This window comes from Lithobates pipiens, unplaced genomic scaffold (genome assembly GCF_037356315.1).
Source record: "Lithobates pipiens isolate NorthernLeopardFrog02 unplaced genomic scaffold, aLitPip1_a1.2 Scaffold_8, whole genome shotgun sequence".
In the NCBI taxonomy this organism is placed as follows: domain Eukaryota; kingdom Metazoa; phylum Chordata; class Amphibia; order Anura; family Ranidae; genus Lithobates; species Lithobates pipiens.
In genome coordinates this window covers 177,217,043-177,231,691 of record NW_027507903.1, presented here as the reverse complement: position 1 = coordinate 177,231,691, position 14,649 = coordinate 177,217,043, and the positions used below count along the sequence as shown (strand labels likewise).

The following is a 14,649-nucleotide window of genomic DNA, read 5'->3' as shown; positions in this document are numbered from 1 at the left end:
AATTAGTTTCAATGACAGTTACAGGACAAATAGAGAGAGTGTCAATTTACCATGACAATCCCATTGCCATGCTCGACTGAGACACACTTGCCTTTGTACTCCTCACCTGGTTGCCACCACACAAGCTTGACACCATCTGAACCAAATAAGCAGGGCAATAACTTATCCGCAGGATGTGAAAACCTTGCAAGTAGGTCTGAACAAATGAATGGGGTGCGGAACTACATGGCAAATGAGGTTCAATGTAGAAAAATTTAAAATAATGCATTTGGGTGGCAAAAATATGAATGCAATCTACTCACTGGGGGGAGAACCTCTGGGGGAATCTAGGATGGAAAAGGACCTGGGGGTCCCAGTAGATGATAGGCTCAGCAATGGCATGCAATGCCAAGCTGCTGCTAACAAAGCAAACAGAATATTGGCAGGCATTAAAAAGAGGACTCTTTTCTCCCACTCTAGAAGACTCTGGTCCGGCTGCACCTGGAGTATGCTATCCAGCTCTGGGCACCAGTCCTCAGGAAGGATGTACTCGAAATGGAGCGAGTACAAAGAAGGGCAACAAAGCTAATAGGGACTGGATGACATTAGTCATGAGGAAAGGTTGCAGGCACTGAACTTATTCTCTCTGGAGAAGAGACACTTGAGAGGGGATATTATTTTAACCTCCCTAGCGGTAATCCCGAGTCTGGCTCGGGTTGGGAATTTACTAGCAGAAGTGGCAACCCCGAGCCAGACTCGGGATCGCTTCGCTGGATGCAGGGGAGGACACAGGGACAGTTACTTACCTTGTCCCCTCGATCCAGCGATGTCCTCCACGGTGTGAGCGAGCTGTCCTCCGCTCAATTCACAGTGCCAAATGTTCCCTGCGAAGTTACGGCGCACGGGAGTGGAGAACGGCGGCAAATTCAAAAAAGTAAAAGTACACAAAACACACACAGCACTGTAATCTTACAGATTACAGTGCTGTATTACAAAATTACACCCCCCCCCCCCTTTGTCCCTAGTGGTCTGTGCAGTGCCCTGCATGCACTTTTATATTATAAATACTGTTTTTTCTGCTTGGAATTTGGAGATTGTCCATAGCAACCAAAAAGTGTCCCTTTTTCAGTGTTTTAGGATTTGATTACATTATTGAATATTTTTTATTATTCTTTATTATATTATAAACTTTATCATACCCGGGATGTCTGCTAGACTCTGGTTTGAACAGATTTAAGAGAGTTATTCCTAAGAATTACAGGACTACAAAATAAAACGCCAGATTTCCATGCAAAATAATTGTACCGCTTTCAGCACCTAAAACCGCACTGAATCATACCGCCAGGGAGGTTAATATAGAAATACCATACTGGTTACCCAACAATAGGGATAAAACTTTTCCATAGAAGGGAGTTTAACAAGACTCATGGCCACTCATTAAAATGAGAAGAAAAGAGGTTTAACCTTAAACTGCATAAAGGGTTCTTTACTTTAAGAGCAGCAAGGATGTGGAATTCCCTTCCACAGGCAGTGGTCTCAGTGGGGGGCATCGATAGTTTCAAAAAACTATTAGATAAGCATCTGAACGACCGCAACATACAGGGATATACAATGTAATACTGACATATAACCACATATATAGGTTGGACTTGATGGACTTGTGTCTTTTTTTATCCTCGCCTACTATGTAACTATGTAATAATCCACATGTATTATTTTGGATAAAGCCCATTGTCTCATGCATTTAACTATGCTAATGGCAGGGTACACTGCAACTCAGATTATCCATTTAACGAATGAAATTAAAATTCAATGTAATTTGTCTTTTTCCTGAACAAACATGAAAGATGGCTAGTACAAGTGAAATACAGTAAACAAGCTGCTTACCTGATTGCCATTGATTGTATAACTGTGTTTGGTAGCATACACCTTTCCCACAGATACAGCCACAGCATAGGCCACTATTCCAATGGAAAATGCTGAGCTGAACAACTCAGAAAACAGGCTTACATCTGGAGTCATGGGGGGGATAAAACTAAGAAAAAATAAAGACATTGAGAAGGAATGTTACCGCTACAAATGGTGTGGTCCAAAAACTGCTTTGTATTCTACAATATATAATAATTTGATTTATACAAATTAATAAAAAGAAAAACAATTATTGTTCTCTACCCTGTCGTGGATATCTTAACACTAATAACTACTTTTTATATCTCACCAATGTAAAACATTTACAAAGGGCTTTGTAAACAGCATTTTTGGCTTATCTTCTGTTTTTTCTGAATATATGTTAATTTTGCTGTTCACTACATTGATATGAAGTAGAAAAGCAACTGCTCTCTATTTGTAAATCCAAGTATATCATTTAGTCATTTTCTCAATTCACATGTTATAAATTGAATCTCGATTATGCTCATTCTTCTAAAACTATTGTAGTGACATATAGTATATTACAAGTTATTTTAAGCATATGGATTGAACTATTTAACAGTATATATACTAATAAAATTATAAATGAAACTCTCCTTAGGATATAACACATATAGACATAAATATGACACGCATGCATGGTTTTCCTAGTTCGTGTGTTTTGAATAAAAGAGAATGAGTAACCACATGTGAACGTTTGATAAATGTCACATTCACTGCTTCATAAATCTGTCCCATATACTTCCTAGACAGGTCACTACAGGAATGATTCTTGGTTTCTGACAGTGATTTAGTTTCAATACAAGGCTTATGGCTTTTTGAGCTAATGTGCATAATGTAGCTGGCCAATGTTTTGGAAAGAAACAGTTTATCCCCTACACTAAAGTACCTCCTCACCTACCTGAACTCTTAACCGTTCCTTAAAATGAGTGCTTATAAGACAAACCTTTTATGACCATACCTCTGTCAAATGTTCTCCTTTGACCCAGAATCAGTTAATAGTGGGTCAGCTAACTGGGCAAAGCCATGCCAGTCTCGGTAGAGATCTTGACAAAAGTTGTGACAGCTGGCTCTACCTGGCTGTGCCAGCCTTCTTCCCAGCCTGGTGCTCCAGTTAGCGCTGGAGGAGCAGTGCAGGGTGCAGAGACTGATAGTCACTGTTCTCCCCTCCACATATATCACAACATTCCTACTTGGTAGCAATTGACTTTTTTGAGGAACATATACATATGTAGTTTACAAGTGGATAACTTTGGATTTCTACATTTTGTGAACCCCGAAAGAGACACCAGTTTTATTTGTGATGTTTTAATTGATACAAATAAAATATTGTTTTTATAGAATGTAGTACTTATGTTGTATCTATATGTTCCACAAAAAAGTTCATGGCTACCAAGTAGTGATGTTGTGATATATACTGGTACATAGAGACATGGACATTAAACATGTGCGCCATCAAGAACTTAGTTTTCTTTCGTTCCGTTTCGTATTAGACGTTAATTCGTATTCCGTAATTCGTGTCCGAAATTAAATTAGGATTCATACGAAATACGAATTTTCGTTGGGTTCGTTAACTTTTCGCAACAATTGCGAACATTCTCTCATTATAAGGGGCTCCCACCATCCCTGTGCTGTGCTCATTATGAGGGGCTCCCACCATCCCTGTGCTGTGCTGACTTCCTCCTGGGGCTGCACCCCTGCTGTGCTCATTATGAGGGGCTCCCACCATCCCTGTGCTGTGCTCATTATGAGGGGCTCCCACCATCCCTGTGCTGTGCTGACTTCCTCCTGGGGCTGCACCCCTGCTGTGCTCATTATGAGGGGCTCCCACCATCCCTGTGCTGTGCTCATTATGAGGGGCTCCCACCATCCCTGTGCTGTGCTGACTTCCTGGGTCAGCAAAGCCGCTCCAGGCTCTTGAAGGATCCTGACAATATTGTTGGGATCAACCCGGCTGCCTAAATGACATCTGTCTCCACCTCTTAGGTCACAGCTGAAAGCCAGAGCCAGCTGCTTCTGCCCAGAGAGTGAACGCTGGAGGAGAAGAGTAGACAGCAGTGGCAGATAGTCACTGCTCTCTGCTCTGAGCAGACCGAGAACTAAGCGATTACTGGTGATGTAAGCCGATGTGGGACAGCTGCAGCATCACACCAAGGCCGCCACATAGAGCATGTGTATTTATTTGTTTTTAGCCCATACTTCTCTAACCTCCAAAGTGATCCCTTAATACTACAGTATTCAACTGAAAAAAATCTCATATTATAAAACATATAAACAATGACTGCACTTACCCACTAGGAATTGTTTTTACAATGCCTGCATTGTATTTCTGTGCCAGGTTAGCTCCATATGAAATTCCGGTAGCCACTATGGTCTGTTTTTTAAAACAAAATTGAAGGAATAAGTAAGTACAGTCATTTTTTTTTCAACCTCAAATTTTATTAAATGCTTAAATACATACCACCAAGACTTCTATAGGGATAGGTACGCGAAATATGTGTTTGTAGCGATCATTTATTTCTTTAACCACCACACACACAACAAGAGTCAGGAGCCCGGCAATCAGATCAGCAATATTCGTTTTTGAAATATTTAAAAATATATCCCTAATTGTCTGTAGAAAAACAAATGAACAAAGATTACTTAACTTGAACTGGTTTCATCTAATATTTCTGGTGAATAACGGTGCATTTTACATTATGAGCAGATGTTATGGGGGCTGACTTTGCCACTAAACACCCATAAGCATTTTACCTAGGGTCTACAAAATATTTAGTAGTAAACACAAAGGGGAGATTTACTAAAACTAGTGCACACAAAACCTGGTGCAGCTGTACATATTAACCAATCAGCTTCTAACTTTAGCTTATTTAATTAAGCTTTGACAATAAAACCTAGACACTGATTGGTCACTATGCACAGCTGCACCAGATTCCGTGTGCACTCATTTTAGTAAATCCCCCCCAAAGTTCAAGAAAGTTCTTGCCAAAGATTGCATTCCTCATTTTGCCAGATAATGTTGTCATTTATTTTTCTGGGCTTTGCAAGATAGCAGCAATACTTCACAATTAGTTCTTTTTTCAGTTTTTATTACAGTTGGTTTCATTGGGTGCAGGGACCCACTGGATGCCTTTGCTGCCATTGTGCTTTTGCTAGGTGTCACAAGCATCCCGTTGCCTTTAAGGAGGAGTGGACTCCCTCCAGGCACACCTGCCCTTAACCTATCCTTTGTTATATGTGCTCCTACTATGGAGACTCTGGAAATTTTAGAGTTAAGTCCACAGTATATACAGAGGTGCCTTGTAGTAGTCCCTGCGGATTACGCAAATACTTGCAAATGTGTGCAAACAAAACACTCTGTTTTTAACATAAACTGAGTCATAGACCGAGAGCGGCCGAAAGCTGCCGAGAATGCCCAAGGCACCTGAAAGCCACAGAGAACGGCCGAAGGTGGCCGAAAGCAGAAGATCCGGCTCTGTATCTCGGCGGCGCCATTTTTAAATGGCAAAGCTGAAAAAGGCACTGACAAGGATACATGACAAGGCTGCAAATGACACTGACAAGGTTGCAGATGGACACTGATAAGGCTGCATGACAAGGCTGCAAATGACACTGACAAGGTTGCAAATGGACACTGATAAGGCTGCATGACAAGGCTGCAAATGACACTGGACAAGGCTGCATTGATGGGCATTTAATTTTTTTTTCCTTAAACTTCCCTCCTAAAAGTTTTTTCCTTAAAATTCCCACCTAAACTTGGGGTGCGTGTTATACGCCAGCATGTGTTATACGCTGATAAATATGGTAGTCATTTCTGCAGCGCAGGCAGGTGTTCAAACTAATTGAAATAATGATGGTACTCTTTGGTGGGATAGATAGGCCTGTCGCATGGGTGGATTTTGTCTCTCTTAGCTCTTTTTCTCTTATTCCCTTCCCTTCCTCCTATTCTTCTCTCCTCATTTTCTCCTTTGATGGATTAATGTCCTATTGTGACTTAAAGACAAATCATGTAACACCCTGTTCTTTTTCTGCCTGTTGTCTATTGAAACAACATGGAGCAGATATCAGGCTCTGGTCCACTTCAGATGCTCCCGCAGAGTTATCATATACGTTCTCTTGTTCCTATTTTTGATTCTCTCTGGTATCTCTTTTTCTAGAGTAAATTACGTTATTTGGGTTTGCAGCACCTATCATACACTTTGTTAAAGCATGCCTTTTTTATTTTCTTCATTGTGTCTCACCTGTTTTACGAGCTCCATTTGCCTTTACCATCAAGGACTTATGGCTGTATTGTTGCCTATTTGTATGTTAACCTTCAATAAAAACATTAGAAAATTGAGTACTGTTCGTGATACTTTTTGTATCTGCACTAACATACAAGCTTTTGGGGTATGTCCCCTTCTAAAAGGTCCAAGCAGTACTGATTGCTTGGACCTGGACATACCCCAAAAGCTTGTCCTGAAAAATTGTATGTTAGTGCAAATAAAAAAAGTAACACAGACAGTACTCAATTTTCTCAATTGCACTAATACGGCTACAAGATCATCAATAAAAACATTGAAACAGAAATAATGATTCTACTGTGGATGTTTAACCTAGTAACTATTTCGCTTTTTTTTTCTAATTTGTTTGAGAAGTAAATAAGCTGTCCGTTTGCCAATGGGAAAACAGACCTAACTAGCCATAGATCATGTAACTGCCCAGCAGCTCATAAGTACCCCATGGTTCCATCATGATTTATTCAGGCAGATATAATTCTGAATAAACATTTGTATATATAGTTTACTGATCTACAGGGGAAACTCTATCATATTGCTTAGTGTATAATTGGTATATTGCACTTCTATAAAAATATATAGAAACTTTCATAAACTTACATATATTATAGAGAGTACTCCATTGTAGCTGTTGGTTGGTACATTGAGCATTTGTTTGACTTGCGTGACAAACACTTGAAAAGCTGCTGCTGTGGTGAAGCCACCCACCAGAGGGTCAGCCAGGTACCTGACAATAAAGCCAATCTGAAAGATTCCAAAGACAAGCTGGAAAGATACAAACAGATCAATTATTTAGAGTGGAAGATTGCGGAATGACAGAATAAAACAAATGTCCCATTGGTTTATACTCTCAAGATTGAAATTGAACTGTTGTCTATTACTAAGGGACAACAAGGAGAAAAGTATTGTAAGCTGTAGACAGTGTATAGCGTGCTAGCTTTATGAAATTCTTTAACAAGGCAAAGAAAAATGTTCCCCCACTCATAGCAACCAATTATAAATCATCTTTCACTCATCTGGCTCTACGCAGCTGAAGTCTGATTGGTTGCTAGAGTGCCTTAACCACTTCAGCCCTGGAAGAATTTACCCCCTTCCTGACCAGAGCACTTTTTGCGTTTCGGTACTGCGTCTCTTTGACTGACAATGGCGCAGCCACTTGACAAAACAAAATTTACGTCCTTTTTTTCCCACAAATAGAGTTTTCTTTTGGTGGTATTTGATCACCTCTACGGCTTTTATTTCTTTGCGCTATAAACCAAAAAGTGTGATCATTTCGAAATAAACGCATTTTTTTTAACTTTTTGCTATAATAAATATCCCCCAAAAATCTATCAAAATTTTTTTTTTTCCTCAGTTAAGGCCGAGATGTATTCTTCTACGAATTTTTGGGGAAAAAAACGCAATAAGTGTATATTGATTGGTTTGCGCAAAAGTTATAGCGTCTACAAAATAGGGATAGATTTATAGCATTTTTATTTTTTTATTTTTTTACTAGTAATGGCAGCGATCTGTGATTTTTATCATGACTGCGACATTATGGCATACACATCAGACAATTCTGACACATTTTTGGAACCAATGGCATTAATACATCGACCAGTGCGATTAAAAATGCATTGATTACTGTAAAAATTTCACTGGCAGTGAAGGGGTTAACACTAGGGGACAGTGAAGGGGTTAACTGTGTAACCTGGGAGGTGATTTTAACTGAAGGGGGAGGGACTAACTACAGGAGGTGACAGATTGTGGTTCCTAGCTAATAGGAACACAGGATCTGTCACTCCTGTTAGAACAGAACAGGGAAGTGTGTGTTCACACACACTCGTCCCTGTTCTGTGTCTCCTGGTCACGATCGCTCGTGGCCGGCGGTCATTGCGACCGCCTGCCACGAGCATCGGCACCCCCGTTGAGCAGCGGGTGCGCCTGCTATCCAGACCTTGCGAGATCACGTACAGTAACGTGATTTCGAGCAGGGGAGCCAGCCTGCTGCAGTAAAGTTGTGGCTGGTCCGGAAGCAGTTAATAAAATGTCTTTATTGTACAATGAGGTAATGAAATACTGCCGTTGTGAAGCTTTTAGCTGAAATTATTCCAAGGCTTAGTAAATAAGAAATATTTTTGTTCTGCATCAGTGAGATAAAATCGCTATGCTATGGGGCATGACTCACATAGTTAAGAGAAACTTTAGTCAGAAAATTAAGTCCTGTTAAATCACTTCAGGCTGGACTCTTTTGCAGGTATAGAAATAAAACATTAAAATAAGTGCCTATACCAGTGATCGCGAACCTTTTTGAGTGCCCAAACAGCGACACAAAATAAAAATTAAGTGGCAACACAAAATTAAACCTACCAGCGGCTCTATATAGAGGATGGGACTGATCATCACTCTGAAGAGCCCTAAGTGACTAAAAATGTACGATTCTACCAGATTCACTCAGAATACAGGGTTCAGGAGTGCGTTGTGCGTTGTGCTCAGAATGCGGGGTTCAGGAATGTGTTTTGCTCAGGATATAGGGTTTAGGAATGCGTTTTACTCAGAATACAGGGTTCAGGAATGTGTTTAGCTCAGATTGCAGGATTCAGGAATGCGTTTTGCTCAGGATACAGGGTTTAGGAATGTGTTTTTCTCAGAATACAGGGTTTAGAAATGCGTTTTGCTCAGAATACATTGTTCAGGAATGCATTTTGATCGGAATACAGGGTTAAGAAATGTGTTGTGCTCAGAATACAGGGTTCAGGAATGTGGTTTGTACAGAATGCAACATACACTGACCTACCTGACACACACACACACAGTTCAATGTAGATCAGATGATCCATCCCCCTCCTTACCTCTCCATGGCCTCATTGTCCATCACATCAGGGCTCTCCCTAGCACCGGGCAGGCAATATTGCAGGAGTCCCCGTCATCCATCCACTCCTTGGTGTTCCAGCTGCCGGAAGGGTCAGCTAGCAGCCATTGCACCTTTCTCATGGCCATGATCTGCTCCAAACACCGCCCCTCCCTCTCTGCTGTTTCACAGGTCACAGTGCATTTGCCATAGGGACGGGCTGTAAAAAGGTCCAAAGTAGTCCTGGGGCAGGGGGAGCTGGAATAGGGTGCCACAGTGAGGAATGCCTGAATGCTGCAGCACAGACCCTCTGGATGGCGGAGAAATAACTTTACACCATCCTAAATGGCGCACAAGTGACTGCCTGGTTGTGGGATTCCCCCCTTATCCTGGCGGCGTGCTGCCTGCCCAAAGAGAGGGCTTGGCATGCCAGCTGTGACACATGTGCCATAGGTACGCTATCACTGGCCCATGCTCTTTAAAATCCAGTAATGCACTGTCTCACCCTGCTCTGCACATGCTCATTTGCTCTCTATTCTGAGCACTGTGCCTAAATCAGAGCCACTAGCGGCCGATCAGCTGACAGCTTTAAGATTTACTGTTACTAAAGGGGAAAAAAAGCAATAGGAATGACACAGACTGTGCTGAGGGAACATAGATTATGGACAGAGAAAAGAAAAGCAGAAGGGGTGACAGGGCAAATTTTGCTGCCAGGTAAACACAAAACAGCTAAACATACAATCATAATGTATTTTCTGTTTTCCTTGATATTCTCACCTTTCTCCCTCATGGGCAGCCTGTGAACATCAGCACTGTAAAGCTTCTGTGAGCCTTCTTCTCTATCTGAGCCTAGACATACAATCACGGCTGAAAATGTACATATTTTAATTAAAAAAGGGCCTTTTCATTTTTGAGGCCAAGGAGAGTGGGAGAGATACCAATAAGGAAGTGATTGCTCTGGGCTTCAACAAAATGGCGACCTCCAGCAAGAAGAAATAGGAGCAATACTGGAGGAAAGTTACAGCACAAAGTCATTTTGGTAGCATAAATATTAATGTGTAATGTATGTTCTTTTGTTAATATACATTCATTGTTATCAAACTGTTAATGGTAAAGTTCCCTTTTAGGCATTTCTAACCATTGCTGACCAAGATATATTACCTGAATGATTCCAATCAGGAAACTCAGAGTCCCTGAAACCATAACTCTGGCTGCGTCTCTGGCGACCGTGTTTATCACAGTTGAGTTCAATCCAGTTGTGTTACTTTGCAGGACAAATTTTGCATCAGGAACCATACTAAGAACAACTGTTCCCACCATCAAGCTGGTGACAGGAAATGGTCCTGTTGATACATACAGACACAGATTAAATAACATATGGGTTGATTTACTAAAAGAGTAAAGCATATTCACTTTGCAAAGTGAGTTTTCACTTAGTGAATGAGAAGAAGCTAAGTAGAAATGCACTTTGCAAAAAACACTCAATCATTTGCAAAGAAAATGAAAAAAACTGGATTTCTGCCTTCTGTGCGTCCAACAGCATGCAATCTGCACATGATTGGATGATTCAAGTTGGCACAGCTTCACCCTATTCATTAAGATAAATATACATCTGTTTAGCTTAATGAACAAAGTAAACCTTTGCTTACTTCAATCATCTTATTAGCCGAAAGCAAAAAAAAAAGATGTTTTTTTTTTCATTGCATATGATTGGGTGTTTTTTGCAAAGTAAATTTTCACTTAACTTCACCTCATTCATTAGGGTAAGGGAAAATTCACTGTGCACTAATTCCTTAGTATATTAACACCAACAAATTCCTATTGGGTATAATGCCTTTAATTACAAACTTCACAACATGTACAAATGAGCATCTTCCCAAAAGAAAAGATTTTCCATTGTAAAAATACAGAAAAATATATGCAATACAATATTAAAGTGAATCTGTCTATAAGAAAAGAGCATTTGAATATGCAGCAGTTTACTATAATACATATGGGACTGCCAATCCTGTCAGAGAGACAATTACTATAATAGCATTATAGCAAAATTAAGTGAGAACAGAGAGCAATACAACTTACCAACCGAGATATGTTTAGATGTTCCCAAGATAAAGTATGTGAGAATGGGGAAGAAAGAAGAGTAGAGACCATATCCGACAGGAACAGCAGCGAGTAATGCGAAGGCCAAGCCTGGAAATATATATTAATTATCAGCTTGTTGCTTTTTTATTTATTTTTTTGTTCTTCTCAAATCATTTTGGCTAAGAATGAAATGTTCATATGTACTGACTATTACTCAAAGCCTTGCACTAGTCCTATTTTCTTTCAACAGCCAACCAGAACCTAGATTTGATCCCTAGGATAGCACTTTGTGGCTTCCTGTACGAAAGATAAGGCTGTCAGTAAGGTAAGGTATTGTTTATGAATCTTCCAACGTCTTTAGTCATTGTTAACACTACGGGGCACAGCACTGCCTAAAGGCACATGCATCATGGAATTACAGAGTCTGTAAGAAAAACTACAGAACAATGCGATCTAAGTATTATCCTTAAGAAACAGCATATGCTATTATTTATTTATGTTTTCCCATTGTATCCTATGAAGTTCATTGCATGGACCCTGAAAGGAGCTGTTTCTTCAGGGACCCACAATCTTAGGTCCCTACTACCTTTAAGTACACATTAATGTAGGTTTGGTAGAAAGCTATTGAACCTACCAGCATGCTATTGGATTGTTGGAGTACCATGAATAGTGCAAAGAGTATTGGGGTACTGTTTCCTCTAGTAACCAAACAGATTTCACCCTTTCATCAAGAACATTGATACAGGCATACCCCACTTTTAAGTACACAATGGGGGTTATTTACTAAAGCTGGAAAGTGCAAAATCAGGCTCACTTCTGTATAGAAACCAATGAGCTTCTAACCCCAGCGTGTTGAATTAAGCTTTGGTAATAAAACCTGGAAGCTCATTGGTTTCTATGCAGAAGTGAGCCTGATTTTGCACTTTCCAGCTTTACTAAATAAACCCCATTGTGTACATTAAAGTGGGGTATGCCTGTATGTGTTACATGGTTACTGTAAGTAAGTGCATTTGCATAGTTTTCTTTATTAAATGTAGTGGTTAGCACAATGAACAAAACAGTTTGAAACTAAGAGGACCTATAATAAGCACTACTCAAAACAGGAAAACATAAATGTTTGCACAAAGATCTATAAATTATAAAATAATATTAGCGCAAACCTACTAGGAAAAGCTTTTGTCGTTTTGGCAGAAATAATGCAGTAGACTTGTACAATTTTTTTCCTGCAAATATATCAGTTCATAGTTTTTTTAATTCATACAATGTCCCTGGTTTGTTTTAGCTTTTCAAACACGTAGATTAAATGTTATTCTCCCAAAAGTGAAGGTGTTTTTTTTTTCAGTCATAATTTATACTCACCTTGCAATGTGCCAACAAGACCTGTGCTGACTCCAGAAATGATGTCATTTACAATCCATTCTTTCCATCTGTATTTCGGCAGCCAGTCCAGGACTGGGAAAAATGACTTGACAATCAAAAGAGCCCTTCTAGATGTACAGCTGCCAGAAACAAACATAGGTCAATAAATACATTTTCTATATCCATAAACAATACCAAATTAATTCATTGTTTTGTTTCCAGAAAATATGTAAATGTTTAAAAAAAAAATATTTATATATATATATATATATATATATATGTGTGTATATATATATATATATATATGTATATATATATATTTACTTTTTTTCTGTTTAGTGAGTAGATCATAGTAGCCAATCAAGACTTTGCATTTCTTTTTTTAGCTCAAATCAAAAAAAAATCAGATGTTTAGTTGCTTACCATGTCTTAGAACAAAGTTGCTCAAAAACGTAATAATAAATAAAAATATATAATCCAATTAGCTGTTGATAAAGGGTATCCACAATAAAATATAAACTTTATAGGGCATGGAAAACACATCACTTTATAATATATATATATATATATAATGTGAACATATAAAAAACGTTTTCTTTAGATCACCACCAGTATCTCCTTCTCAGAAGGTAGATGACTATGTAATTCTGTTTAAGATTGGTAGAGCTTGTAGTCAGGGGAAGATACCGGTTTTCATGTTTCTAGGTTTTTACACTTGGTTGTAACTCTTATAACAAGTTGTTAATTTTCCCTCTTTTCTTTAGCTATAAATTTTAGTTTAGCATAACATAATACATTGCTTCCGGGCAAAAACAACACTGTATTCCATGGCACCATCCAAGTCCAAGTCCAGAAGAACTGGAGCAATAACAACCTGCAATTCTTTTGAAACCGTTCCTGCATGGTCTTCTTAACAATTTCCTTCTTTTCATTTTCTTCTTGGAAAACTGGATCAGAGTAGACAGATCGTGCCACCAGATACCCGGGGCTGTGCGTATCCATCGGTCCTGGATCCATTTGAAAGACCTACAAAGATATTACATGTTAACATATTAAAGCGTTAATATTATAATGCAGTTATTTATGTTGTTTTGAAGATGAAACTAAAAACTACCTTTGTAACTAAGTTGCTACCTTTTTCAGTTCCTCTGTACACATTGCAATAGATTTACAAGAACTAACTGCTTGGAAATGTAATGTATGCATATATATATGTATATGCAAAGCTCTAACATACAGTTATGCAGTAAATTAAAGTACCTGTGACTGCAGCAGCCCCCAGCAATAGGGAGTTATACTACTCCATCCACATTATATAGTCCTTGCAGCCCAAGGGAAGTTCTATTTATGGGAAAACAGAGGCTCCCATCACCAGTTTGAGTGAGAAAAAACTCGCCATCCAGCACACACACACACACACACGTACATTAACCCTACTTCCTTCTAAGTAAGGAATATAATACTAATTGCTATCCGTGTAAGTGCTTTTGTAACATTTATTATTTTAAATAACTGCAAAATGAATTCAAGTAGCTGATTTTAAACTGCCAGACATATGGAAATATTGCTTAATCCTGTTTAATGCAATATCTCACCTGTATATCAGGCTCTCTTATTTTTCCTACTATAACATTTTTGTTAATTTGACTAAAAAGCTAAAGCCTATACTTAGTGACAGTAATATACACTGTAAAAAACAATCTCTAAATTGCAATATATTTTTATTGTTCTATTTTCTCCCAGCAAAGGTTTCATTAAAGCAAAACGTCTGCTAATTTTGAATTAACTGAAAAAGGCCATTACCTGATTATTTTTAACAGTATCTGAATTATTCATCATTTTGGAAAGCTTAGGGAAAGGTTAGAAGTTTTGGAAGGTTTTTATTTCTGTCTGCCCCATTGGGAAGATACCCCATCGGAACTTACTGTACTAGTTTGCCAGTTACTAGTTACAATTGCTGAAAGTGAAGAGAAAATTCCCCTACTAGGGGACATATATATATATATATATATATATATATATATATATATATATATATATATATATACATATATATATATACATATATATATATACATATACTGTACATGTAGCCTTAGCTCAATACTGACAACAGACGGGTTGCTAAAAGAGAGGGTGTTGGACTGTGAATTAAATTTAAATGTAAATGTATAAATAAAAAATATGTTTTTT

General features: G+C 38.7%; 1 protein-coding gene across 1 annotated transcript in view; it reads right to left on the bottom strand.

Annotated features, from left to right (window-relative positions):
- LOC143962770 (pendrin-like) overlaps positions 1 to 13,812 on the bottom strand; it is a 43,936-nt gene extending 30,124 nt beyond the window's left edge. Inside the window, exons 1-9 of the mRNA XM_077472206.1 lie at positions 13,717 to 13,812; positions 13,331 to 13,482; positions 12,457 to 12,596; positions 11,095 to 11,205; positions 10,177 to 10,358; positions 6,786 to 6,950; positions 4,370 to 4,522; positions 4,200 to 4,282; positions 1,867 to 2,014 (exon numbers count right to left, since the gene is read on the bottom strand). Coding sequence (XP_077328332.1) covers positions 1,867 to 2,014; positions 4,200 to 4,282; positions 4,370 to 4,522; positions 6,786 to 6,950; positions 10,177 to 10,358; positions 11,095 to 11,205; positions 12,457 to 12,596; positions 13,331 to 13,473 — 1,125 coding nt within the window. The 5' untranslated portion in view covers positions 13,474 to 13,482; positions 13,717 to 13,812. The remainder of the gene's footprint in view (positions 1 to 1,866; positions 2,015 to 4,199; positions 4,283 to 4,369; positions 4,523 to 6,785; positions 6,951 to 10,176; positions 10,359 to 11,094; positions 11,206 to 12,456; positions 12,597 to 13,330; positions 13,483 to 13,716) is intronic.
- Between the last annotated feature and the right edge of the window lie 837 nt (positions 13,813 to 14,649).